This window comes from Prionailurus viverrinus, chromosome E2 (genome assembly GCF_022837055.1).
Source record: "Prionailurus viverrinus isolate Anna chromosome E2, UM_Priviv_1.0, whole genome shotgun sequence".
Lineage (NCBI taxonomy): Eukaryota > Metazoa > Chordata > Mammalia > Carnivora > Felidae > Prionailurus > Prionailurus viverrinus.
In genome coordinates, this window is record NC_062575.1 from 6,013,608 (window position 1) to 6,038,589 (window position 24,982).

General features: G+C 47.0%; 1 protein-coding gene across 4 annotated transcripts in view; it reads right to left on the bottom strand.

Moving 5' to 3' along the window:
- CDH13 (cadherin 13) overlaps positions 1 to 24,982 on the bottom strand; it is a 1,034,896-nt gene that overhangs the window by 232,068 nt on the left and 777,846 nt on the right. For all 4 annotated transcript variants that reach the window (XM_047836387.1, XM_047836388.1, XM_047836389.1 and 1 more), the window contains one exon: positions 17,016 to 17,194. In XM_047836387.1, the coding sequence (XP_047692343.1) occupies positions 17,016 to 17,194 (179 nt within the window). The remainder of the gene's footprint in view (positions 1 to 17,015; positions 17,195 to 24,982) is intronic.

Here is a 24,982-nt window from a genome sequence, read left to right on the forward strand (position 1 = left end):
TGGCTCCCTTTGTCCATCGGCTTCATGGTAACCAAACTTATCGTTTGGTCTCCAGTTTCCTGTTTTTCTTATTCCTTACGGGGTCCTAATTTGGGAAGGAAAGGAAGCACCCTGTGCCTGAGCCTAGCACCTCAACACTACAGCATTCACTTTCACTTGGATGAATTGAGACCTCACCTTACACTCTCTGCTTAAATAATGAGGATGTGACCATTCTCATCAATGCATTTCAAGCATGTACGATGGGCAGATGTCCACAAGAGGCAAGAACCATGTTCCTGCGTAGACTCTGCGAGGCTGGGTTTATGGAACTAAAGCAGAACCAGGAGGTTCTACTGTGCCCTTGATAACAGGTAGTAGAAGCCACCGCCTAAAGGCAACACTGGCATTTCCTTCCACTGACTCCAAGGGACAGACTGGGTCATGGTAGGGGGGGCAGCCACTCAACCTTCCAGAAAGGCCCTGGGCTATGCCTTATAGAGATCTGGTCAGGTGGACTCCACCTCTGGTTAGGACACATCTGGGTCATCCTCAAGTCTTGTCGTTATTTCGTGACCGGTGGCAATGGCTACGAGGGGTTGAGAGCTTTCTGTGCCAAACCACGTGAAGCAGGCTGTATCAGTTTCCTACAGCTGCTATAACAAATCACGTAGCCTAGTGACTTGAAAATGACGCGGATTTGTTATCTTACAGTTCTGGAGGTCAGAAATCAAAAAGGGGTGGGGGGTCTCACTGGTGACATCAAGGTGATGGCAGGGCTGTTTTCCTTCTGGAGATTCTATGGGTGGACTGGTTTCCTGGCCTTTTCCAGTTTCTAAACGCTGCTTGCATCTCTCGGATGCTGACCCCTCCCTCCATCTTCAAAACCAGCAGCATAATGTCCTCAAATCTCTCTCTGACTTTGACTCTCCTGCCTCCCCCTCACAAGGGCCCTTGCGATCATATCAGGCCCACAGGGAAAACCCCGAAATATCTCCACATTTCGATATCCTTGACTTAATCTCACCTGCAAACTTCCTTCTTCCCCGTAAAGTATCCTATTCACAGGCTCTGGGGATTAGGATGAGGACATTTTAGGGGTCGTTATTCTGTCTAGCCACAGGTCATGTTATGAGCCCCATTTTATAGGTGGAGAAATGGAAGCTCCGAGAGGGGAAGTGACTTTTCCAAGGTGACACAGCTAACAGGTTGCAGAGCCCAGATTCCGCCTCAGGGCTCTAGAATTCTCACATAGGAGCCCTGAGCCATTTCACCTCACAGCCTTTGCTTTTTTTTTTTAATTAATTAATTAATTTTTGAGAGAGACATTAGAGACAGCATGAGTAGGGGAGATGCAGAGAGAGAAAGAGAGAGAGAGAGACCGAGAGAGAGAGACCCAAGCGGGCTCTGTGCTGACAGTGGGGCTCAAACTCATGAAACCATGAGATCATGACTGAGCCAAAAGCAAGAGTCGGATGCTTAACCGACTGAGCCACCCAGGCGGCCCTCACCTCACTGCCTTTCTAATGGAAGAACTTAGGGAAATCGAGTCGAGTTTCCCAAAGGTGTGATGAGGCTAAGAGCAAAGAAGAAACCCCTGGCGTAAGTTTTATGAACGATAAGGCTGTCATTCAGCGGATAAGATTTCGTCCTCAATATGGCCCATGCTTTTCTCTCAGCAGCCTGGGGGAGCGAAGCAGAAGCTTTAGGGCCAAGTCCAGTCCCACGGCTCGGTGCGTGAAGCAGGCAAGTCCTGCCAGCCCTGGGGAACGCCGCTATCCTGTGATAAAATGGTCAGTCCCGTGAGTGATATGGCCCTCATTTAATGCCTGGTTGGAAACACAGATGCTGTCATTGTGCACACGGCAGCTGTCCAGCGTGGGGGTGGCACACGCACCCTCACGTGTGTCACGAGCTAATCTAACACCAAGAAGGTGTAAGAATGGAGAATGGGTTCTCCCCCACCCCAGAAATCCAGAGCCCAGGAGACAGAAAACTGGAATTAGGGCCCAAGAAGTCTTCCGTGGAGAAACACGAGTGCAAAACCAGTCCATAAGACACAGGCGAAGAAATGACTAAAGGAGTTTAATTTTGGTTCCTGCTTTGGAGGCCCCATAAATAGAGATGCCGTTCGTTGAATCGTAATGGCCCTTTCTACAGCTGTTCTTTGCAAAGGTCACAAAACACTCACTTCCCACGGCTGTCTTGGAAACACAGAAGCGCGCACCATGATAGGTCCGGCAAGCTGCCGGCGGGAACTGGTGACGGGAGAAGTGAGCGGCTGATCAGCGCGTGTTCTGGCCACCGCCGTGGCCGTGTCGCTTAAGGAAATGGAAATGTTTGTTGTTTCAAGTGCGGAAGTGTTGACAACATTTACCTTAAGAACATGCCTTCCTGACGTCTGAAATGTGTTTCTTGTGATCACAGCAATTATCAGCAGAGGCTGCGGTGCCTAGTGTGACCCCCACTGCTTTGTCACTGATTAAACTGGCTCACGTAGGGGGCGCCTGGGTGGTCCGGGCAGCTGAGCGTCCAACTCTTGATCTCGGCTCAGGTCATGATCCCAGGTCAGAAGATCAAGCCCCACGTCGGGCTCCATGCTGAGTGTGGACCCTGCTCGGGATTCTCTCTCTTTCTCCCTCTGCCCTCATCCCCACACAGGCACGTGCGTGCACACACACACACACACACACACACACACTCCTTCTCACTAAATAAATAAACGTTAACAAAAATAAACATGGGGTGCCTGGGTGGCTCGGTCAGTTAAGAGTCCGACTTCGGCTCAGGTCATGATCTCACAGATCGTGAGTGCGAGCCCCGCATCGGGCTCTGTGCTGACAGCTCGGAGCCTGGAGCCTGCCTTGGATTCTGGGTCTCTCTCTTTCTCTCTGCCCCGCCCCTGCTTGTGCTGTGTCTCTCAAAAATGAGTAAGTGTTAACAAAATTAAACAAAAATAAACAAAATTCCTTAAAAACTGGCTCAGGTAGAAACCAGTCTCAAGTTGAAGGTGACAGTCCTGCTGACCATTGATGCATCACACTGTGGCATCCTAACCCAGAATCCCCTTGTCCTCAGGATCCAAGATGTAACTGCTTTTCAAGATGAAGACCAGAACTGTATTTTCATTACTGAGACAGTACGTGGCCACTGCACCCAAATTAGAAAATACGGAAAAACCCAAAAGCTCCCCCACACCTGTGCTTGTATTGATTCCTTTAATTCTTACAACAACCCTTTGAGGGAGGCACATTATGGTTCCTATTTTACAGAGGAAGAAACTGAGGCACACATCAAACCAAAAGGGTTTTGCTCTCTGTATTGTGCTACTTTCCTACAATGGGGCCCTCTGGGAAGCGTGAACCTTGATGTGGAAGAATATTTGATGACATGGCAATCATAATTATGGTTACCAATTGTTCAAGCTACCAACGTTCCCAGCATCACAGAGCTGGAGTGACACGGGGCTCAGATTTGAACTCAGGCTGCCTAGATATGAGGCTGTCACCTCAGACACTGCACTCTCAGAAAATTCAGATCCTAAAAGGACGAGTCCAAACACATTCACACAAACCCTTTCACGTCATAGACCATGATGACCTATGTTACTATTTCTGTCCCTCTAAAATGCATATATGGGAGCCCTAACCGCCAACAGGGTGCTCTTGGGAAGTGGGGCCTTTGGAAGATAATTAGATGAGGATGAGGACAGGAATGTGGGACACTCATGATGTGGCCAATATCCTTATAAGAAGGCTATGGGAGCTTCCTTTCCTGCATGGGAAGACGCAGTGAGAAGGGAGCCATCAGTCTCCAGACCTATGAGAAATGAATTTCTATTGTTTAAGCCTCTGCCAATCAATGGTATTTTGTTACAACAGCCTGAGCAGAATAAGGCGATGTACATATATAAACAAAAACAAAGAATAAAAACAACAAAAAGAATCACAGCTTAGGTGGTGTTTTGCAAACTGCTTGTTAATACACGGTGAACATCTTTCCATATCATTATATATTCTTGTGCCACATCATTTTACATGATTTAGTGGAATCTCAGAGTAGGAATATGGCACAATTTATTGAACAGATCCAGTGGTTTGACACTTAGCTTGGTTCTTTATATAAAGATCCAGTGAAACTTCCATGGGTGAATGCGTGTACACATATTTGATTATGTGAATTGCTGTGTCAAAGAATATAGGGGCATTTTTTATAATTTTTTTTTGTTTATTTATTTTTGAGAGAGACACAGGGTGTGAGAGGGGGAGGGGAAGAGAGCAAAGGAGACACAGAATCCGAAGCAGGCTCCAGGCTCTGAGCTGTCAGCACAGAGCCCAACGCGGGGCTCGAACTCGCAAACTGTGAGAACATGACCTGAGCTGAAATCGGATGCTCAACTGACTGAGCCTCCAAGCGCCCCATATAGGGACATTTTGAAAAAGTGCTTATTTATTTATTTTGAGAGAGAGAGAGAGTGCAAATGGTGGAGGGACAGAGAGAGAGAGAGAGAGAGAGAGAGAGAATTCTGAGCAGGCTCTGTGCCCCCAGTACAGAGCCTGATGCAGGGCTCAAACTCACAAACCACGACATCATGACCTCAGTTGAAATCAAGGGTCAGAATGCTTAACTGACTGAGTCCCCCAGGGGCCCCCAGAGGCATTTTTAAAATCCATCTGATTCTTATTTCCAAAACAGCCACCAAATGAATTGGACTGATTTGTATGTCCACACTAGGGCAGGAAACAGCCTTTTCTCAGAGCCACTTTCTACCGAATTTCTAGGAGCCACCTGAGCTCAGAACCAGAAGGCCCCCTGCTGGGCCTCAAAGACCCATAGCCCAATCAAAAGAAAAGTTACTTCAAAACTTCACTGTGGTTTGCTTTCCTGTGTTGAAAAGAATTTCAAAATCTATTTCCTCTGTGAAGGTACCATCCAAATAATCAATAATATTGATTCATCTAGTGGCGGGGGGGGGGGGGCGGGGAATGTATGAGCTTTAGGGAGAGGCTGATATAGGCTCACATCTCAGTGACATCAGCTGTCCCCAACTCTGTACCCACTCAGTTCAAAGAAGGGCCCCCTGTCTCAGAAGGTCTCACCACCCCACTCGCTTCTGGCTCCTTTCCATAGTGCTCTTCCCTACTCTTGGGGCTCTGAAATGACAAAGACGGTCATTGGAAGTGGTTTCAGCCAGTGTTTAGTCTGTGTCTAGACAGCACTTTGCTTTACCATTATCTTTTAAGTTTATTTACTTATTTTGAGAAAGAGAGAAAGAGAGAAAGAGAAAGAGAAAGGGAGGGGCAGAGCAAGAGGAATTGAGAGAAAATCCCAAGCAGGGCCCGACGCGGGGCTCAGTCTCATGCGCAGTGAGATTGTGACCTGAACTGACACCGAGAGTCCGACGCTTAGCCGACTGAGCCGCCCAGGAGCCCCTTGTTTTGCTATTTTTGCATTGAACTAGTTGTTGTAATTATCGTAACCAAATTTTCAGTTTGGAATTAATTAACAAGTGTCTGAAATGATCTGTTTCTTAATCACGGGGAAATGGGACTGCTGTGCCAAGAAAAATGAAATCAGACCCATCACTCATGACCTAGTTCCTGTCCCTAGGATCCCACTCCCGGATGAGTAAGTGTGATTTGGTATTTTGAGAGTGGACCTCGGATACATACGCACGAATACACTCAACAACCAGTAGCTGAAGTTACTACTAATTGGACCATTTTCACGGGCAGTGTAATAGCTCAGGGCTGGCCAACGATGGCCCGTGGGCCCAAGTCAGCCAGCTGTCTGTTTTTCGGTGGCTTGTGAGCAAAAAATGCTTTTTATATTTTTCAATGATTATATTTTACATGGGTATAGATGTACTTACATATATTCTCAGTCTTACCTCTTGGTCCCCCAAACCTACAGTATTTACCATCCGGCCCTTCAAGAGAACGTTTCCAACCTCTAACTTGGCAGGTGTTCCTATAGTTTGAAGCTCCTTCATTGTTGAATGTGACACCCTAATGCCACAGAGCCAGTAAAGCTGGCCATGCCTTCAGAACTCTGAATTATGCTATCAACAAGCTTTTATCCTATGGCAAACGTGCAGCAAATGAGAGGTCTCCCTGAAAACACAAGTGAAAGAAATGTGGGTCCCAGGCCTTTTGAGACACCATCGTGTCTTGAAACGCTCTATCGCTAGCTTGCCTTAATCCAAGCCTCCCGCTCACCTTCCCTGGAAATGCTTTGCGGCGGAAGCAGAACATAGCGACCCTAACCACTCAGGTCCCGACTAGGGGCCAGGCACAGTAAGAGCAGGTTTGAACGAGCTGCTTTCCAAAGACTTTCCATCGACGCCTTTTCCCTTAAACGACAGGTCTCAATATGGCAAGAGCAAAGCGCCTCCTGTTTTCTCCACCAGTTCAAAGCCACAATAGAACGAGACAACTTTCCCTTCTTCCTGGGTCCCTCCCTCCCTTCCTTCCTTTCAATTTGGGAGAAAGAGAGAGCAGAGAGAATGTGCGTGCAAGCAGGGGGGGGAGAGAGAGAGAGAGAGAGAGAATCCTCAGCGGGCTCCAGCTCCAGTGGGCTCCAGCCCCAAAGCGGGGCTCAATTCCACAGCCCCGGGATCATGACCTGAGCTGACATCAAGAGTTGGCCACTCAACTGACTCAGCCATGCAGGCGCCCCTAACTCGACATTCTTCCAAAACTGGGGTGTATCTCTCCAACTGGGACTGTGAACAGGGATGGGATGGAGAGCGATGTGATTTGAGTACAGTAACTGGAAAATGTGTCAGTGAAGTAAAACGTGCCTTTCTGTGCTAATCATAGTTCTTGGCTGATAAGGAGAAATCTACATTCTCTAAAAGAACTTTTCCCAAAAAAGAAAAAGTTCTTCAGCTTTTAGGGTACTTCACATAAAGTAAGATGGAGAGATTTAAAATGATGGAAAAACAGACACACTCTAAACTCATCATCACCCTGCATTTTAAGTTATTTTTACCATATAAAAAAAAAAGAGACACAGAGAAGAAGATAAAGCTTAGAGAATTACACATTCGTCAAACACAAAAAGATGAATCTGTCTTAATGACAAACCTAAGTGTCTCTTGATTCAATATGTGCTGAGCAGCTACTGATTGCCTAATGCTCTAAGACACACAAGAACAGAGATACGAAGTAGGCTGGTGTTTATTCATTTATTAACAACCTGAGGAATTTAGGTTCAAGTGGTAGCTCCTTGTCTCTCCCCTTGAGAAGGCTAGAAACCCATGAATCAGCTACTCATCATTTACCAAGCATTCTTGAGCTGCCTCCAAAATGCGTCTGCTTTACTGATGGTCTCCCCTCCCGCTCACCAGCTTTCCCTCCGAGTTACAGCTCCGAGGTCACCACGTTTAACAGAGCAGTGTTTAATGTTTAAATACAGTTGGTGGCATTGCATTTACGTGAGGACACATCCATAATCCTTAGGATGACATTCGAAGCCCTCTACAATCTTGTGCCAACTCCCTGCCCTCGTCCGGTATCTCCCTAGGACACCCTCAGCTCCCTGCCTCTCTTCAAGTCATGTATGAACGGGTCAAGCCTTTGCCCCTGCTGTTCCCATCCCCGGGATGCCCTTCCCTCAGCTCGTTGGCTGCGGCTTTCCATCCGTGCGTTGAGGCTCAGTTCAAACAGCACATCTCCCTGTGCGTGTGCTGCTGGTAGGTCTGCTTTACTTTATCACCAGGCAGCTTGATCTCCGCGTCGGCAGTCCATCACGGATTCAGCAAGACACTCTGATGGGTGCTCCATACACATGCGTCGACATTCATGTCTGGATTTCGGGAGGTGGATTACCTCGGTGTTTCACGGAACTTTATAAGGCTGCCAGATTCTCTGCCGTGTGGCCGGAAAGTAGGTGGACTCCCTGCCAGAGGAAGAAAATCCCACCTCCATGCTTCTTCAATCTCATTGTCCACCATGAAAATAACTAATATCCACTGACATTTACAGGGTGCTAAGTGCTTGACATATCTTAATCTTCCTTTTTTTTAAAAGTTTATTTATTTACTGTGTGTGTGTGTGTGTGTGTGTGTGTGAGAGAGAGAGAGAGAGAGAGAGAGAGAGAGAGAGAGAGAGAGAGAAAGTGCGAGAGGGGAAGGGGCAGAGAGAGGGGGAGAGAGAGAGAGACTCCCAAGCAGGCCTTGCACTGTCAGCACAAAGCCAGGCATGGGGTTCGAACTCATGAACCAAGACGTGAGCTGAGATCGAGTTGGATCTTAACCGACTGAGACACCCAGGCGCCCCTCTAACTTCATCTTCCTGATAAGCCTGTGAGGTGAAACTATGATCATCCTCATGAGTAGCAGATCAAGAACCAAGGTTTGGAGAGGCTAACGGACCTGCCAGCTTCTCACAGCTGGTAAGAGGTATGAGTAGTCTACGAATCCAGAGAGTCTGAAGCCAGCTCCCGTGCCCTTGACCCATGACTCAGACCAGGTTTCAGCCAGGTGACTAGAGACCGCCCTTGCTCTCATGGCTGGATGGGCCAACCTCGGAGGATGGGGGAAACGGTTAGGGGCACCAACACAGTGGAGACTCACCACAGTCTCCTGCTAGAATTGATCCAGAGCGGGCAGTGCAGAAGTTCACCAGGGAGGGCGCCGACTCCCCGTCTCCAAACCCAATGCCATCAGCAGGACGCCGGCCGGCTCTCGCGACTGAATCTCAGACCCCAGGGCTCAGTTAGCATCATGCCTCGTCAACATCCCATTCCACTTTATTTGCTGACACAACAGAGCAAGTGTGATTCACATAGGGTGGTTCACCATCTGTGTTTCATTTGCAAGGATAATGTGTTATTTTAAAAATAATAAGAATTTATTTACATCTACCCCCCTTCCCCATTTTCTCAGCGGCAAGTGATAAGAAAAAAAAAAACTGGAGAAAATTATCCCAACAAAAATATTTATGAGTAAATAGCTCACAGAAATGGGGAGGAATGCTGCTATCTGAATAATTCTGGTCCCGCCCACCGAAATAAAGAAAGAGAATATTCTTGACAGTGTGATTGAATTGTGTATAATTACTGCCAATGTTTTAAACATGATGATAATGAGAAAAGTATTAGCATGAGATCAGAGCCGGCTGAAAACATTTATTTTACTGAGAGTGTGATGGCTATTTTTTTCTTTCATTCAGGGCAAGGAAAAAAATGCTACCCCTTAGGATTATTCCTTTATTTTCGGCCAGCTTGACACGATAGCATCATTTTCACAGATTTCTTTACTATGTTTCTGGAGATGCGGCCTACGTGACAATATTTTGACTTGGATCACCTGGACCCAACACATCTGAGTTCTCCTGAGATGCGCAGCCACATGTCCAATGTCATTGACCATTTTCCATACGATGCTCCCTCTAACCTTCGTCAGTTTTCCCTGACATAATCAAGGACTCCTGAGTCTCTCATAGCAAAAACACGCACATAAATCTAAAAATAAGTCTTATGTGACACTTGCCATGGAAAGAAGGAAGGAAATTCTCTGTTTTCCCATTTGGCCTAAAAATTGGGGGCATTACAAAGTTTCAGAAAGTCCTTTACCAGCTGAAAATAGAAAATAAATTACATTCACAGGCCTAATATCTCTTACTGGATGTACATTCTTACGGGTAGGCTACCAGTTCCCTTAGATTATCTAGAGGACAATACATATTAAGTCGAAGGTGAATTCAAATAAAGATAGAAAAGTGCTCAAACCCCTTAAAAAGACTTAATGATACTCTCACAATGCAAGTGTTAAGATCGAATTTCAAGGGCCTCTTTAGGAAAATGTCTCTATTTGTTAAAAAAAAAAGAAAAAAAGAGGGGCGCCTGGGTGACTCCGTCGGTTAAGTGTCTGACTTCGGCTCAGGTCGTGATTTCGCGGTTTGTGACTTTGAGCCCCTCATCTGGCTCTGTGCTGACAGCTCGGAGCCTGCTTCGGATTCTGTGTCTCCCTCTCTCTCTCTGCCCCTCCCCTGCTCATGCTCTGTCTCTATCTCAAAAATAAATAAAACATTAAAAAAAAAAAAAAGAAAAAAGAGGAGGAGGAGGAGAAGGAAGGAACCAAAAAGACAAACAGAGTCCCCAAACTGACCATTAGCTACTCTGAGTGGTTTCAAATTGTGGCCGTGTTCGGAAAAGTTGGCAGATTTCAGCTGATGAATTTCGGTCTCCCAGCCCAGATGATCAACTAAATAAACCATTTATCAAACGTTAGGGACCTTTATCTGATTTTATTTTGTAGCGCAGCCAAACATAGTTTAAAAACATAGACAGAGCTGTCAGAACGAGGCGCTGAGTGTGGTTATGGAAAAGAATAAAACAGTGCCCCAGATGAACCCAATTTCGTTTAGTAGGATATATGGCTCTTATTTTCTCTAAATGTTTCCCCAAACATTTAAGCAAGAGACACAGATCCTCACGCCCATCCCCCTGGCCAAGGTATTTCTTAGAGCCTAGTGCAGTCCTGACACAAGGTAGGCGGAAGTGAGTAGATTCGATTACTGGATGACTACACAAGGGCGAGACTAGGCTCTCAACTAAAACAAAATCATTTCCTCTGTTTGTGTACCCATGCTAGGGCGGTAGATCTTGCAGGAACTTCTAAGATCATCTGTAAACTATTTACTCATACATACAGACTGAAGGAACACAGGCCATCCATCCATCAACCCATCCATCCAACAAATCTTTGCTGCGTGCCTATTATTTATCTGGCTCTTAAATCTGGCAGTGAGAATACAGAGAGGGGACAAAGATCCAAGATCTCCTTCTTCAGGTAGTTTATATTCCCATATGGTTTCAGAAAAAGCAATCAGAGGACCTTGCACTGGAAAATGCACCAAGTGTTCCAAGTAAAATTTGATGTCTATTAACGCTGAGCTTATGAAAACAGAAGGGCAGTAAGTGGTCACGGCACCTGCTCTCACAATCCAGCTGTGAATCTAAGGGATGGCCACAGAACCCGGCCCAGCGTCAGGAAAGGTGAAGAGGCCTGACTCCCAGAACACAGCGAATCTGGCCTGCACAATTGGGAAAGAGTCTTTTTGTATTGGCAACATGTGGGTAGAAACAATAGTCAAGGTGTCGGCAGGAGCTGAGGGAACTGGAGCCTGGGTGATGGGCAGCCACAGGAGGTGTGACACATGTAATAACTGTGTTCGCTGTTTGCAAGACTAGAGGAAGGGATGCACATCTTGAAGCCGTGAGAGAGGTGGTATGCAGAGGTCATGATCACAGTCATTCCTGATGAGGAAATAGGCCCAGAGAGGGTCAATGATTTGCCCAAGGTCCCACAGCTGGCCAGGTAGGAGAGTGAGTCTCCCGGGCAGCATCCTGCAAGGCACGTTGAAGATATTCAATAAATGTTTTCAATAACTACAACTCAAGGGCAGAAAACACATCAAGGATCTAACCTTTACTGATGAACTGAATCCCTTGTATGACATCCTACCAAGGGCAGTCTGTCTGAAGACATCCCTCAACGGGGAACTCACTACCCACGTTTACAATTTACTACGACAATGAATAACGATAGTTACGGCAGCTTGTATTGAGAATAGACAACGCGCTTTATGTGTTTTAGCACATTTGATCCTCACCAACTCATTTAGCACAGGTGCTATTATTCCCACTCCACTGATGAATAACTAAGGCAAGGAGAGGCCAATTAACTCACCATTATGGATTGAATTATGTCCCCTAAAAAGATACGTTTAAGTCCTAACCCCTCGTACCTGTGAACATGGCCTTATTTGGAAGGAGGGTCTTTGCAAATACAACCAAGTAAAGATGAGGTCATTTAGGGAGGTCCTAATCCAACGTGACTGGTGTCTTATAAGAAGACCCACGTATGCACAGAGGCAAGACCATGAGAAAGCACACAGTCAGAAGGGGGGCATGTAAGACAAAGGTTGAGGTTGGAAGGGTGTGTCTACAAGTCCAGGAACACTAAAGATGGCTGGGAACCACCAGAAGCTGGAAGAGGCAAGAGAGGATCCTCCCCTGGAGACTTCAAAGGGAGCCTGGCCCCACCAACATGCTGGTTTGAGACTTCTGGCCTCCAGAGCTGTGAGAGAAGAAATGTGTGTCGTTTTAAGCCACCTGGCTTGTGGTACATTATTACAGCCATCCAGGGAAACAAACATGCTCAGTTTACATTACGGGGTCAGCAACCACACTGAAACATGGTCTCCAAAGGCAGGGACTCCTCAACTTGTCGCACATTTGGATCACCTGGGATTATTCTTTTAAACTACCGATGACTGTTCTACCGCCTGAGACTCTGATTTTATGGCTCTCGGCTTCTGCTGAAGCACTGTGATTTCTTTCTTTAAAAAAAAAATTTTTTTTAAGTTATTTTATTTGCTTTAGAGAAAGCGAGTCGGGGAGAGGGGCAAAGGGAAAGAGAAAGAGTTTTAAGTGGGCATCAGCACAGAGCCAGACCTGGGGCTCGATCCCATGACCTGAGCCGAAATCAGGAGTCGGACACTCAACTGACTGAGCTGCCCAGGTGACCCTGGAGCACTGAGATTTCTAAGGCTCCTCGAAAACTTTGAGAAACTCTGTCACAGTTGACTCTACTTGTCACCATTTGGGGACCAAGTGGAACAAACCCACCAAGCCCAATGGCATCTATTCAGCAGTGGTGGCCCCCCGAATGGGAAGCCAAGTCAGCTGCCTGTCACGGTTAGGAGGAAAAGGGGGGGGTCAGTTATGGGGCCTCAGAAGATGGAGACAGCAGGTGAGCTTCCTTCTAGCATTTTCACCTGACCCAAAGCCAGCGAGCGACAGGTGGTCTCACTCCCAGACCTGTGCATACACTGTGGGTCCAGAGGCCACACGGCCCCACATGCAGCGGGAAATGAAAGGCAAGGGCCCTGCCACACAGCAGCCTGCACACAGAGAGATGCTACTCACTCTGAGCCTGCTTCCCTTCCCTCCTGCCCTTCCTTCCCTTTACTGCTCAGTAAATATTTGTTGGGCATCCGTCCTGTGCTAAGGACTGGGAATGTGCCAGGGAAGAAGATGGGCACAATCCCTTCCCTGCTCAGAGTATGGATGGGGGCAGATCAGCGAGGGCACCTGCCTCAGCTGGCCCCACTGGAGACATCCTGAGGAGCAGTGGTGGGAAGGAAAGGCAGTGACCGAGATGGTGGCATTAAAGATAATTTATCGGCGTCCTCGGCTGTCCTCATCGACATGCTTCAGGACAAAGTAAATATGGGAAAGGCAGGTTCAAAGAAAACAGTGCCCGCTGCCTCCCCGGAGTCTTGCGTCACCTGCCAGGGTCCTCCTTGGGTCCGTACACAGTAAAGGAAAGGTACTAAATGGAAAAGCAAAGGGAAAATTTACATTGTATCAGCTGAGCTCATGAGGCCAGAGCCAGCGGGCTTCTAGATCCTCTAAGCCCAAGCAGGTGGGGCCTAAACAGGACCAAACCATTTGTATCGTCTCAGGGGCCCCAGCTTTCGAAGTCCCCGACCCATTTGTTTACATTCACTGTATTGCAGGGGTCCCAGTGGAATATTTTCTTAAAAATGAATAGTGCATAAATGTTCTATTTTTTAATTGTTTTACTGTTTATTTATTTTTGAGACAGAGAGAGACAGAGCATGAACGGGGGAGGGTCGGAGAGAGAGGGAGACACAGAATCTGAAACAGGCTCCAGGCTCTGAGCTGTCGGCACAGACCGGACGCGGGGCTCGAACTCACGGACCACGAGATCATGACTTGAGGCAAAGTCAGAGGCTTAACCAACTCAGCCACCCAGGCACCCCATATTTTTTAATTTTTTTAAAAAAGTTTCTATGTTTTATTTTGAGAGACAGGGAGAACACAAGCGGGAGAAAGGCAGGGAGAGAGGAAGAATCCCAAGCAGGATCTGTGCAAAGCCCGATGAGGGGCTCGAACTTGGGAACTGGGAGATCACGACCTGGGCCCAAATCAAGAGTCGGACGCTTAACTGACTGAGCCACCCCAGTGCCCCAGTGCATACACGTTTTAAATGTTCTGCTCGGATGGTCCAGCAGTAGACTTTAAAACCACAGCCGAGACAGGACGCCTACTCAGAAGTTGTCCAGAAATAATGACAAACAATTCTCCAACCCTGCTGGAGGGGCCCGTCGTAGGCACGTGATCCAGGAAAGGCACAGTGAGCTTACAAGTGCCACGTGCAAGTCCTGTCCCTTTAAAGACGAGCAACGCGGAGTCACGTTTTACCCTTTCAGCAAACTTGCCTGGGAGAAGCTTACCGCAGCAACAGTGAATAGTCAAGGCTTGCCTACATTCGGGGACGTTTCTTTCCTTCAGATTGCACTGATGTTGCCTGGGTCAGCAGTGAACTCTGGAAACCCTCACAGAGAAGTGACACTCCTCATTCATTTTCATTGATTTTCCAATTTCAGTTAAACTGTGTCTATCTTTCGGGGGCGGGGGGAGCTGTTTATGCATCGTGGCTAGAAACGCTTCATTCACCTCCCATAATTGCGTATTTATTGCAAGTTGACAAAAACCCGAATGAAGAGATCATGAGCTTAAAACACATCTGGCCCCCCGATAAACCTTAAAAATGGAAGAATCCACTATATTATCACTTTGGTTTATAAATAGAGACTTACAACACGTTTTCTGTCAGTAAAAACAGACGCTGAGCTGCGGAAATCACTGCATTGCATCTGTGCCTTGCAAAAATCTGCAAGTGTCTTTGGGAGAATTAGGGGTTATGGGAAAGCTGGTGCATGTGTGTGTGTGTGTGTGTGTGTGTGTGTCCACATGCACGTGCACATGCATGCTGGGCAGGGAATAGACAGAGGTGGAAAGTCATTTCTTGCCTCTGAGGAAGATAACGAATCGAGCAGTCATAAAAACATGGAGGGCTGGAAAGGGAAGGGAGACAGGGCGAAGGAGAAGGACTCCGTAAGTTCCTTGCCCTCCACCGTTTTCCTACTTTTCACTAGTAACGATTACATTTTCCAAGTGACAGCCACAGTTTCAATGAAGATCTCATCCTCTCCCTCCCTTCCAGTGAGTTCTCTTCCTAGCTACTGATTCCCACCTCCGAAGGGCAAAATCTTCCTTTCCAACACATTCTTGCCTGTACCGCAAAAGATGTATAATGAAGATTGTTAGCAGTGCTCCAACTGTGCTTGGAGCAGTGGGGTTAAGACACGCAGACGATCGCAGCATCTGCTCTCTGTTAAGTTTACAGTCGAGGCCACCGGAACTTTCTGTGACGGTGACAAGATTCCATACCTGTCCCGGCTGATGCATTTTCACATTTTCATTTCAATGAATGCAAATGGAAATTTAAATAACTGCACAGGACTAGTGGCTACTGTGTTGGGCAGTACTCTAGACCCAGAGGAAGGGGTATTCTTTTTTTTTAAGTTTGTTAGTTAGGTTATGTATGTATGTATGTATGTATGTATGTATGTATGTAGAGAGTGAGCGAATAGGGGAGGGGCAGAGAGAGAGGGAAAGAGAGAGAGAGAGAATTCCAAGCAGGCTCCAAGCTATCAGTGCACAGCCTGACATGGGGCTCGAACCCATGAACTGTGAGATCATGACCTGAGCTGAAATCAAGAGTCATATGCTTCAGTGACTGAGGCCGCCCAGGCACCCCAGGAGGGGGATATTCTTTTTTTTTTTTAATTGTTTTTTAATGTTTATTTATTTTTGAGAGGGAGGGAGAGACAGAGAGAGAGACACGCACAGAGTGTGAGTGGGGGAGGGAGAGAAAGAGAGGGAGCCACAGAATCCCAAGCAGGCTCCATGCAGCCACTGCAAAGCCCTTCGAGGGGCTGGAACCCACAAACGTGAGATCACGACCTGAGCCGAAGTTGGATGCTTAACTGACTTGAAGACAGTGGCTCGAACCCAGATTCTGGGCAGAAGCTACAGTGTGGAAAAGCAGAAAGGAGAGAAGGCATTTCTGACCCAAGGAAATGCACAGAGCCCATTCCGAAAACCCAGCAGTTTCCGTGGGGCAGATGCTGCTTGTGGAAGGTCTGTGGGATGACGCCATGTTGGCAACAAAGAATTCCAGGATGGGAGATCTGGGGCGGGTGGAGGCGGTGGGGGACAGAGGGGAGTCCCTAAGTTGGCTGAATATGCTGTGTTTGACGGGCCAGGAGTCTCTCTTACTAAGGGGAGCCTGTGGGGAGCTACAGAGGGACATGTGACTCAGGCGGGGGGGCCAGGACCAGGGGGCACATGTGGGGGGGCGTGAGCTGGGCAGGAGCCCACACCCCACATACACGGACTGAGACCACCAGCTCCATCTGACTGCCACGTCTGATGTAACCGACTGTCCACGTGTGGAAACTTCCAGAATTTGTGATTTTCAGGAAGGCTGGAAGTTGGAAATTTTGAAAAATAAATATGAAATCTAAATATTCTGACACGGCCACTAACGTGAAAACCTGAAAGCAGCCTAGGTAAAACCAAAGAGCAAGTGGGTGGACTGGCCGAGTTCCCTGGGTCGCCTGTGTGTGACATGTGACCTACGTGATGGGTGACGGTTCCCAGCGACAGCCTAAGGGTGAAGCAGGAGAGACAGGTTCCGGGGGGACACAGTGACAGAGGGTTTGGGAAAGAAGAGAAGTCCAAGCCACCTGACTCTGTGATCTCGGGCAAAGCCACCTCCCTCCTCTCTGTCCCTCTCCTACCTCCCTGCCTGCCCTTCCCTCCTCTGTCCCATCCGCTTCCTCTGGAAGGTGGGTAAGGATAGAGTCCCATTATGAGGACTCATGAGTAAGTGCTTCAGGAGGAAACTGAGGCATCGGGTGGAAGGAATACAAATAATTCCAAGGATGTGTGTGGCCTCTTAGAGTGTGTGGTTTTGGTTCATATGGTATCTCATTTCCCTTTATGGATGCCCCCCCTCAATCAACCACGTGTAAGCACCTCATTTCCACCTCCCCACGTAAAGTGCCTTTGCCTGAAGCCGTACGCCATCGCCCCTGTGAGAGCCGCGTTTGCTTCTCACGAAAAAAGATGTGTGCCTTTCAGCTCACCTCTCGGTCCAGCAACGCAGGTGACACGACGGTGACGATGTCCCCTTTTTCAGGATCGATGTAGAACATGTTTGGAGACGGCTTGTCAGGCGTCTGCTGACGGATATTGTACCGCAGAAGGGCATTATCTGTGGCCGGGTCATCGGCATCAAAGGCTGTCATCCGCATCACTGTGGTCCCTAAGGGGGGGGCAGGGGAGAAGGGCAGGAGACGGTCACTCGGGGGACAGCGATGGGCAGAGACCCCCCTTCTCCAGCAATCGTCAGAGACTGATGCACCAGTCACTTTCCAAATTAAAAAGGAAAGCATTTCCAGAACCATGTTGTGTTTTTGCTTTTCTTTGACTCTCCCTCGTCACATTAAAAGACCTGAAATAAAGAAAAGAAATCTTTGCCGTTCAGCAGACTGACAGCTTAATTTTTCCTTCTGCTGATATGCTGTTTATTTTCACGGGCTTTCATTCAATCGTGAATGTGGCTGCATGACAATGGCCTTTATTTTAAAAGCTCTTATTAAATGCCGATTACATGTGGGGCTCTGGGCTGGGTGATGAGGAAACAGAGGTGAGGAAAGGCATTCTCTAGTGTCCACCAGGTCGGGGGTCAGTAAGAGTGACAGCAGATTAAAAAAATAGCGAACCGTCACAAGTGCATTGAGAGACAGCATTATGAATACATAAGAGAACAACTTCATCTAGCCCGGGGTTCAGGAAAGGTTCCAGTGCAGGCGCCTAAGGAGTGAGTAGGTAGGTGTAAGCAACGCGAAGGAGAGGGTCCTCAGTGGCAAAAGATGTTCCGGTTAAAGGGAACGTGACCAAACGTTATTTCAGCCCCCCACTATATGGCAGCCACACTGTCATAGGCGGTTCAGAGATGAAGACAACATAGGGATAGAGGAGGACGATGGCAAAGGTTGGTAAGGATGTGCGACACCGGGCTGGCTCATACACAGCTGAGACGCAGAATTGGTGTTCGCCACATTGGAGGACTTTGGAGCAGCAACTAGTTAGATCTACCCTATGACCCAGCAACAGCACTACTAGGAATTTACCCAAGGGATACAGGAGTGCTGATGCATAGGGGCACTTGGACCCCAATGTTGATAGCAGCACTTTCAACAAGAGCCAAATTATGGAAAGAGCCTAAATGTCCATCAGCCGATGAATGGATAAAGAACCTGTGGTTTATACACACAATGGAATACTACGTGGCAATGAGAAAGAATGAAATCTGGCCTTTTGTAGCAACGTGGATGGAACTGGAGAGTGTGATGCTAAGTGAAATAAGTCAGGCAGAGAAAGACAGATACCATGTGTTTTCACTCTTATGTGGATCCTGAGAAACTTAACAGAAGACTGTGGGGGAGGGGAAGGAAAAAAAAAAGGTTAGAGAGGGAGGGAGCCACAACATAAGAGACTCTTAAAACCTGAGAAATGAGGGTTGATGGGGGGTGGGAGGGAGTGGAGGGTGGGTGATGGGTAGTGAGGAGGGTACCTGTTGGGATGAGCAGAAATTTGACAATAAACTTCATATTATAAATAAATAAATAAATAAATAAATAAATAAATAAAAAAAATATGTACCCATTTGGCATCCACTGTCAAGAAATATTTGCATGGGAGGGGGCGTCTGGGTGGCTCACTTGATTAAGTGTCTGATTCTTGATTTTGGCTCAGGTCATAATCTCACAGTTTGTGGGATGGAGCCCTGTGTCAGGCTGCACGCTAAAAGTATGAAGCCTGCTTGGGATTCTCTCTCTCCCTCTCTCACGTGCACGCTCTCTCTCTCTCTCTCAAAATAAATAAATAAACTTAAAAAAAAAAAAAAGAAACACTTGCATGTGCCGACAAAGCGTTCTTGCAGGATGTTCACTGCAGGATTATCCATCATGGTGTAAGATTTGCAAACAACCTCACTGTCCAAACAACAGAGGATTTGCTAAAATGATGGGATTCCCCACACTATGAAAAAATTTGTAGCGGGCAGAAAAAGGTTGGAGGTCTAATGTGCTCTAACGTGGAAGTCTCTCTAAGAGTACCATGTGAAATTATCAGGTTGAAGAATGTTACCCATAGTATGGTATCATTTTTGCGAACCTGCTTGCACATAGAAATTGCCACAATACTTTATACATATTTTGCAGATACAGTTTATGTCCATAAAAGCATAGAAGGTCTACAAAAGTGGACTTCACATGGGTTATGGTGGTGAAGGGGAGCAAATCTCGCCACCCAAGATATGACTCTTTGGCATATTGATCGTTTTAAGCTGGTTATTGTTAAAAAGCTGCAGTCACAAGAGAAGTTCTGAAAATCAAGAAGCTACACCTTTTGGAAGGAACATTTACATTTCTAAAAAAGGAGGATGACTCTAAATCTTGACAAACTCTTATCAATGGAGAAGGCAGGGACTTAAACCCGTATCACAACTCTACCCTCCTTGACTGTACTTTTCCTGGTCACCTCCCATAACTCACCCCTCTCCCCCTACGTCTCCCCGTCTTTAGCTAAAGATGGTATTTAAGGTGATGGCTTCAGCCATTTCAGGAAATGACTCCATTTGCCTGTGTCTCTCCCATGTACATAGGACGTATACAGGTTGCTAAACTTTTGTTCCAGTTTCTCCTGTTTGTCTATCTCATGTCAATTTGATTCTTAGACCAGCCAGAAGAATCTTGAAGGCCAGAGGAAAACTTTTCCTCCCCAACAGCGGTTAAATCTGGGAAAGTACAAGGGGGATTGGGATTAAGGAAGGTGATGAGGAGGTAAGATTTTGGTGCAACCTATAACGTTTTGATCATTTTTACAAGGAGAATGTATTACTTTTGTGATTCAGTGTCAACTTAAAAAGATCGTAATTATGAATAATTATAAATACTGCTAATCTAAAAAATAAAACAACCAGTTATTCTACTAGCAAAATGGGTTACTCAGGAATAGCAGAGAATTACAATTCCGGACCTGCAAACTACTGCAAAGCCATAGGCAAGTCCAACAAACAAAGGAGAGTGATGTTATTTTATCAAGAAGGAAGAAGTTGGGAGGGGTTGTATTGAAGGAAAGTCCACTGGAGAAAAGCAAGAGTTCAAAGTGATGACAGTTACTCATCGGTTGAGTTGTAGGGGTGGTCGATTTCTTGAACTAGATGCAATGTACATCCTTCCTTGTCAGGACCTGTAATTGATCATTTTTTCTTGTTGGTGATTCTTCTGTTGTGTCTCTATTGGACAATTCTCCTATAATTGATATGGAATGGTGCGCTCCCCTTCCCAACCTTCTCCTTGCCAGCCTCCCTGCTCCACTTTAGTGAGGTTTCCCTGTATTGACTTCACAAGCCCAATAGGAGCATGGGGTAGAACAGAATCAGGTACATTTACCTGCGGGTCTTGACAATTGTGAGCCATCGTATTTGGCTCAGGGCGACCTGCCAAACTATATCTTTTCATTGTAGTTTACTCTTCTAAGAATATAGGGCCCACCTGTGGATTCTGACCCCTTCTGGACCCACAAAATGTGGGTAATGTGAACTAACGGGTAACAGATGAAAGCAGTACCGTCCAATAGTTCCCAGAAGTATTCACATGTGGAAAATATTGAACCGTAAACATGAAATTCATCTGGCTCAGCTGCCATCCTGTTATTCTTTTTCCATCTATAACAGTGCTTCTCAAACCATCCAAAGCACTTTACTTTTTCCCCACAATCAGAATCAGATTATGAGCCATTAGGTCTGATTGATCAGGCAAATGAGGGGATCCAATCACCCTAAAGTTGAATGGATTTCTAGAGCCGTCTCAGTGTTGCCATTAGGCCAGATACATCAGGCACGTTTTCTACTCTACCATGTTTCTTTGCACTTCTTTGTTTCTTTGTGAAATTGTCCCAAGGCAAACCTCAGGGTCCACGGCAAGAAGAGAGAAATCTTGGGGGCGCCTGGGTGGCTCAGTCGGTTAAATGTCTGACTTCGGCTCAGGTCATGATCTCACGGTTTGTGGGTTTGAGCCCTGCACTGGGCTCTGTGCTGATGGCTCAGACCCTGGAGCCTGCCTCGGATTCTGTGTCTGTCTCTCTGTCTGCCCCTCCCCTGCTCACGCCCTCTCTCTCAAAAATAAATAAACATTTAAAAAATTTTATATATAAAAAAAGAAATAAGTCTTGGCTTCTGCCCCTACCTTATCTTGCCCCTTGTCTTTGGAAAATATTAGGAAACAGTCTGGGACTTTGTTTCTCATGGAAGCACACAACGGAATCAGGGCCTTTTCTCAACCTGCTGGTCCAGGCAGCCACTCCCTATCTAGAAACACTGGTGTGACGGGTGACACTTATTTGCCTCGCTGGTCTAGGAGGACAAGACACTTTAATGAGGATCCCTTCAGAAATCAGAGGCAGTTTTCAGGCCTATAAACTCACCAGGGACGTGCTAAGCGAGTCCCTTGTGGCCAGAGGCATGAAGGAGGCCTCAACACTATCAATTCCACAGGAAATTGTCTCTGGTTAAGTATGTATGACCCAGTGCCTTGCACTTTGTTAATGTCCAATGAATGCTTGACTGATGGAGTCTTTGCCCTATTTAATGTGCTTTTAAACGAAGTCCTAGATGAACGAACAAAATGACGTCCAAAAGTGAAGTCGTGAGGCTTGCACGTGTCACGGCTCCCACTGAAAGGATGAGGGGAAGGAAAAAAGATCTTGAGGCTCATGGATTTTCAATTTTCACCAGGAAATTCACTGATGATGTCTTTTTTGGTGGTTACTGTTACAGATTTCATAACCTAACACAAGGTTATACTGGAATGTTCCCAAGTTTACCCAGGAAATGCTTTTTATTTTAACGAACCGTTCGGGAGCAAATGAACTTGATCTTATGTGCTGCCTTTGTCCTAGCCCAGATGTGGGTACAGAACAGGATTAATGTCTGCGGCTCACCTCCATAGAGACTGAATAACATCCTAAGTCGCATCAACACGTTTGTAGCATTGATGAAAATGACCTTGGGTGACGTTTAGGTTCAAGTTTTGCTGTGTGAACATGGGCAAGTGATTCAGCCCTACCCAAGCCTCAGTTTCCCCAATTGCAACAAGAAGATATTAGTAACACTTTCCTCTTTGGTCTTTGTAAGGTCAAATGGGATACCATATTAAAGGACTCGGTACAAGTCCTTTGAGTAGGATGCCTTTTCTTACCAAACCTGTTCAGGGTTCTGAGCCATCATGGGGGTGTAGGCAATGGCCTCAGACCACAGAGCTGTCCACGGAACCTGGTACCTGCTGCAGTGAGCCCAGCTGCCCATCGTCTCTGAGTTGCCCTGCCTCACCCTCTCCCTTGTACCGTGTCTGTGGTCTTAGTTTGCAGATATGGGTTTCTGCTGCAAAGATCACAGCTTTATACGAACACATACACATGCACGTGTGCTCACACACACACACACACTTCACGCACACATGCTGTAGGCTACGCTGTGATACTCTCATCTTCCTCTGGGATCAAGGTTCTATCCTGAGTCCCAGTCCATCCAATGGGCCCAACACCCCACTCTTGCTAGCCCCTCCCCTGGGGGCTGGCTCATGATTTTCATAATTCCAGTTCTTCCATGGCTGGATAAACCAGCATTTCCTGAACTGTATCCAAGGAACTCTGTTCCATGAGCTCAGCAGAGAAACCGATTTGGGAAACACACAATAATCGTAGTTACGCAAGTTTCTATCCTGGAGGACGCCTCCTGTCTTTAGTGAGCAAATGTGTATCATAAATCTCCAAGAGAGAACAGACTCTCAGCGTTTCCCTAACTGCTCTGTTGATGGAGCCTCTTCGATTTAAGAGCATCTTTATGTGATGGGCCGCCTGGTCCTAAACTTGAGCTCTCGGAGGGGACAGACTGTGTTCTGTTCATCTTCATAAGCTCACTGTCTCCATGCAGGAGGTCCTCTATCAATGTTGAGGACAATTGCATTCTTGCAATTCACTCAAGCTTTGTCTTATTTCACACTGACCGGAAACCATAAAGCACTTGTTACTGAGAAGCGTGGACAACATTGCCTGCACATTTTTCAGAGCCAGGCACGCTTCACTACCACCTCTGAATATGTAGATATAGTTTTGGCCCTTGGAGGCCCTCGTTGGAACTGGATTCACCAGGTAGGCACCAGGACAGTGGCTCTGATGCCCATGGGGGACACCCTTTGGCCCTTTGGGGCAAAGGCGCCTTACCCTTTGCCCGAGCCCACACCCTGGACTCTCAGAAGAAGGGCCCACTCATTTCCATCAGCCCAGAGGCTTCCGCATCCATGCTTATCTCATGTCTATGTGTGCTTCACGATGGCAGAGGGAAGATAATTATATGATAGACACCCGTGTGGGTCCTCTGAAACACATTTCTGCCTTCTCCCCCATCATAATATTCTCCTGAGTGTCAAAATAAATGATAATCACCCTGTCACTCCCAGATGAACTAGCAACAGCCCCTCTAAAGCAAATAAAAGAATTAGAGGCTGCTAGTTGAGAGTCTCAAGCCAGCCTGTCATTTTCTTTGGTGGAAGGACATGGCCGCCAACATGAAAGGCTGATAAACGATTATGATTGTTTTGACTTGGTCCAAGACAGTCCCTTCCGCTTGGCCGCAGGTCTCTGATTAAAGAAAGTGCCGCCTGGTGTTAGGACCTTACATGCTGGTGTTTGAAGTTTTGCTTCCCTGTGACTTCAAGCACAGCCACACCTGTGAGGCGTGGTGAGGGGCTGCTTTCGAACTCCACGAAAGGCCAGCTAGCCTCAGATGGGGTGGGGAGGCTCTAAAACACGGCTCACTCTGTGCCACAGGCAACAAAATGATTCTGTTCTTGAAATTTCTTTGACCTCGTCCCAAAACGTCTCCTTCACCCGACCAAAATGGTCAGACTCCTTTTTTTTTTTTTTTTTTTTTTTTTTTATAAACCACAGTCTCATAAGCAAGAAGTATATTGAGACATGGACATTCTGATCTGTAACTGGCCCGGGATTTCTGAGAGCCCAGCTGGGGCAACTGCCTGCTTTCCAGGGATGGCAGATGTCACCAAGTGAGCCCCCTGCATGAGACAAAATGGCACGTCGTCAAAAAGCTTCAACTTCACAGGAGGAGGTGGGTAGTACGTTCTGATGCCACCCGGACACCAATCTCCGTAACTAAGTGTCCTAAGAGATGTGTGGCAAAGGCTGCTTAAAAAGAGGTTGTGACCACAGATGCTGGATTGCCTGACTTACTCCTCGTGTGTTTATTCCCACGTCACGAGAAAAGTCCTGAGACATTTAGTGCCCCAACTTGCTCATCCAGGCAATGGGGGCATAGAAGCATCTGGGGCTCTGTGTAGTTGAGGTGATGCTAATTTGAAACAAATTATACTCCTCTTGAGACTCCTCAGTTTGGAGGTGTCCTGGGCACCCTGGTTCCACACGTCCAACTAGCGATGGCAGACGTGGGATGCCAACAAAGCAGCCAGCTTTTGCCCCGGGACCGAGGACCATTGCAGGACGGTCCCGGGCAAACCAGAATGAGCTTGTCGCTGCCAGGCCGAGTTTGCTTTCAGACACAGACGCATCTCCTGGACATGACTGCCAGAGTACAGACGTGAGAACTGTGGCCGAACGAGCCTTGAGCCACACGGACCCCGACCATTCATTGGAATCACTCTGTCCCGATGCTGTGGGACTGCTTCCCACCACGCAGGGGACACAACCAGCTCTCTCCTACAGTTCTTAACGGTGAAGAGTGAGTGAAGCAGGTGTGCAAACTCAAAGCAGAGCAGGTCTCGAGTGTGACTTTAACTCCTGGCCTCACCACGTACTGGCCGGGCCTCGTTGGACAAATTCCTTCACTTCAACTTCTTCATCTACAAAACAGTATCTCCTGTGATGGGCTTTGTAGGCATCGAATGTATTAATGCGGTATTTCTCAACCTTTTTTTAAAATTCATTATTACTATCCCTCCCTTCCAGAATC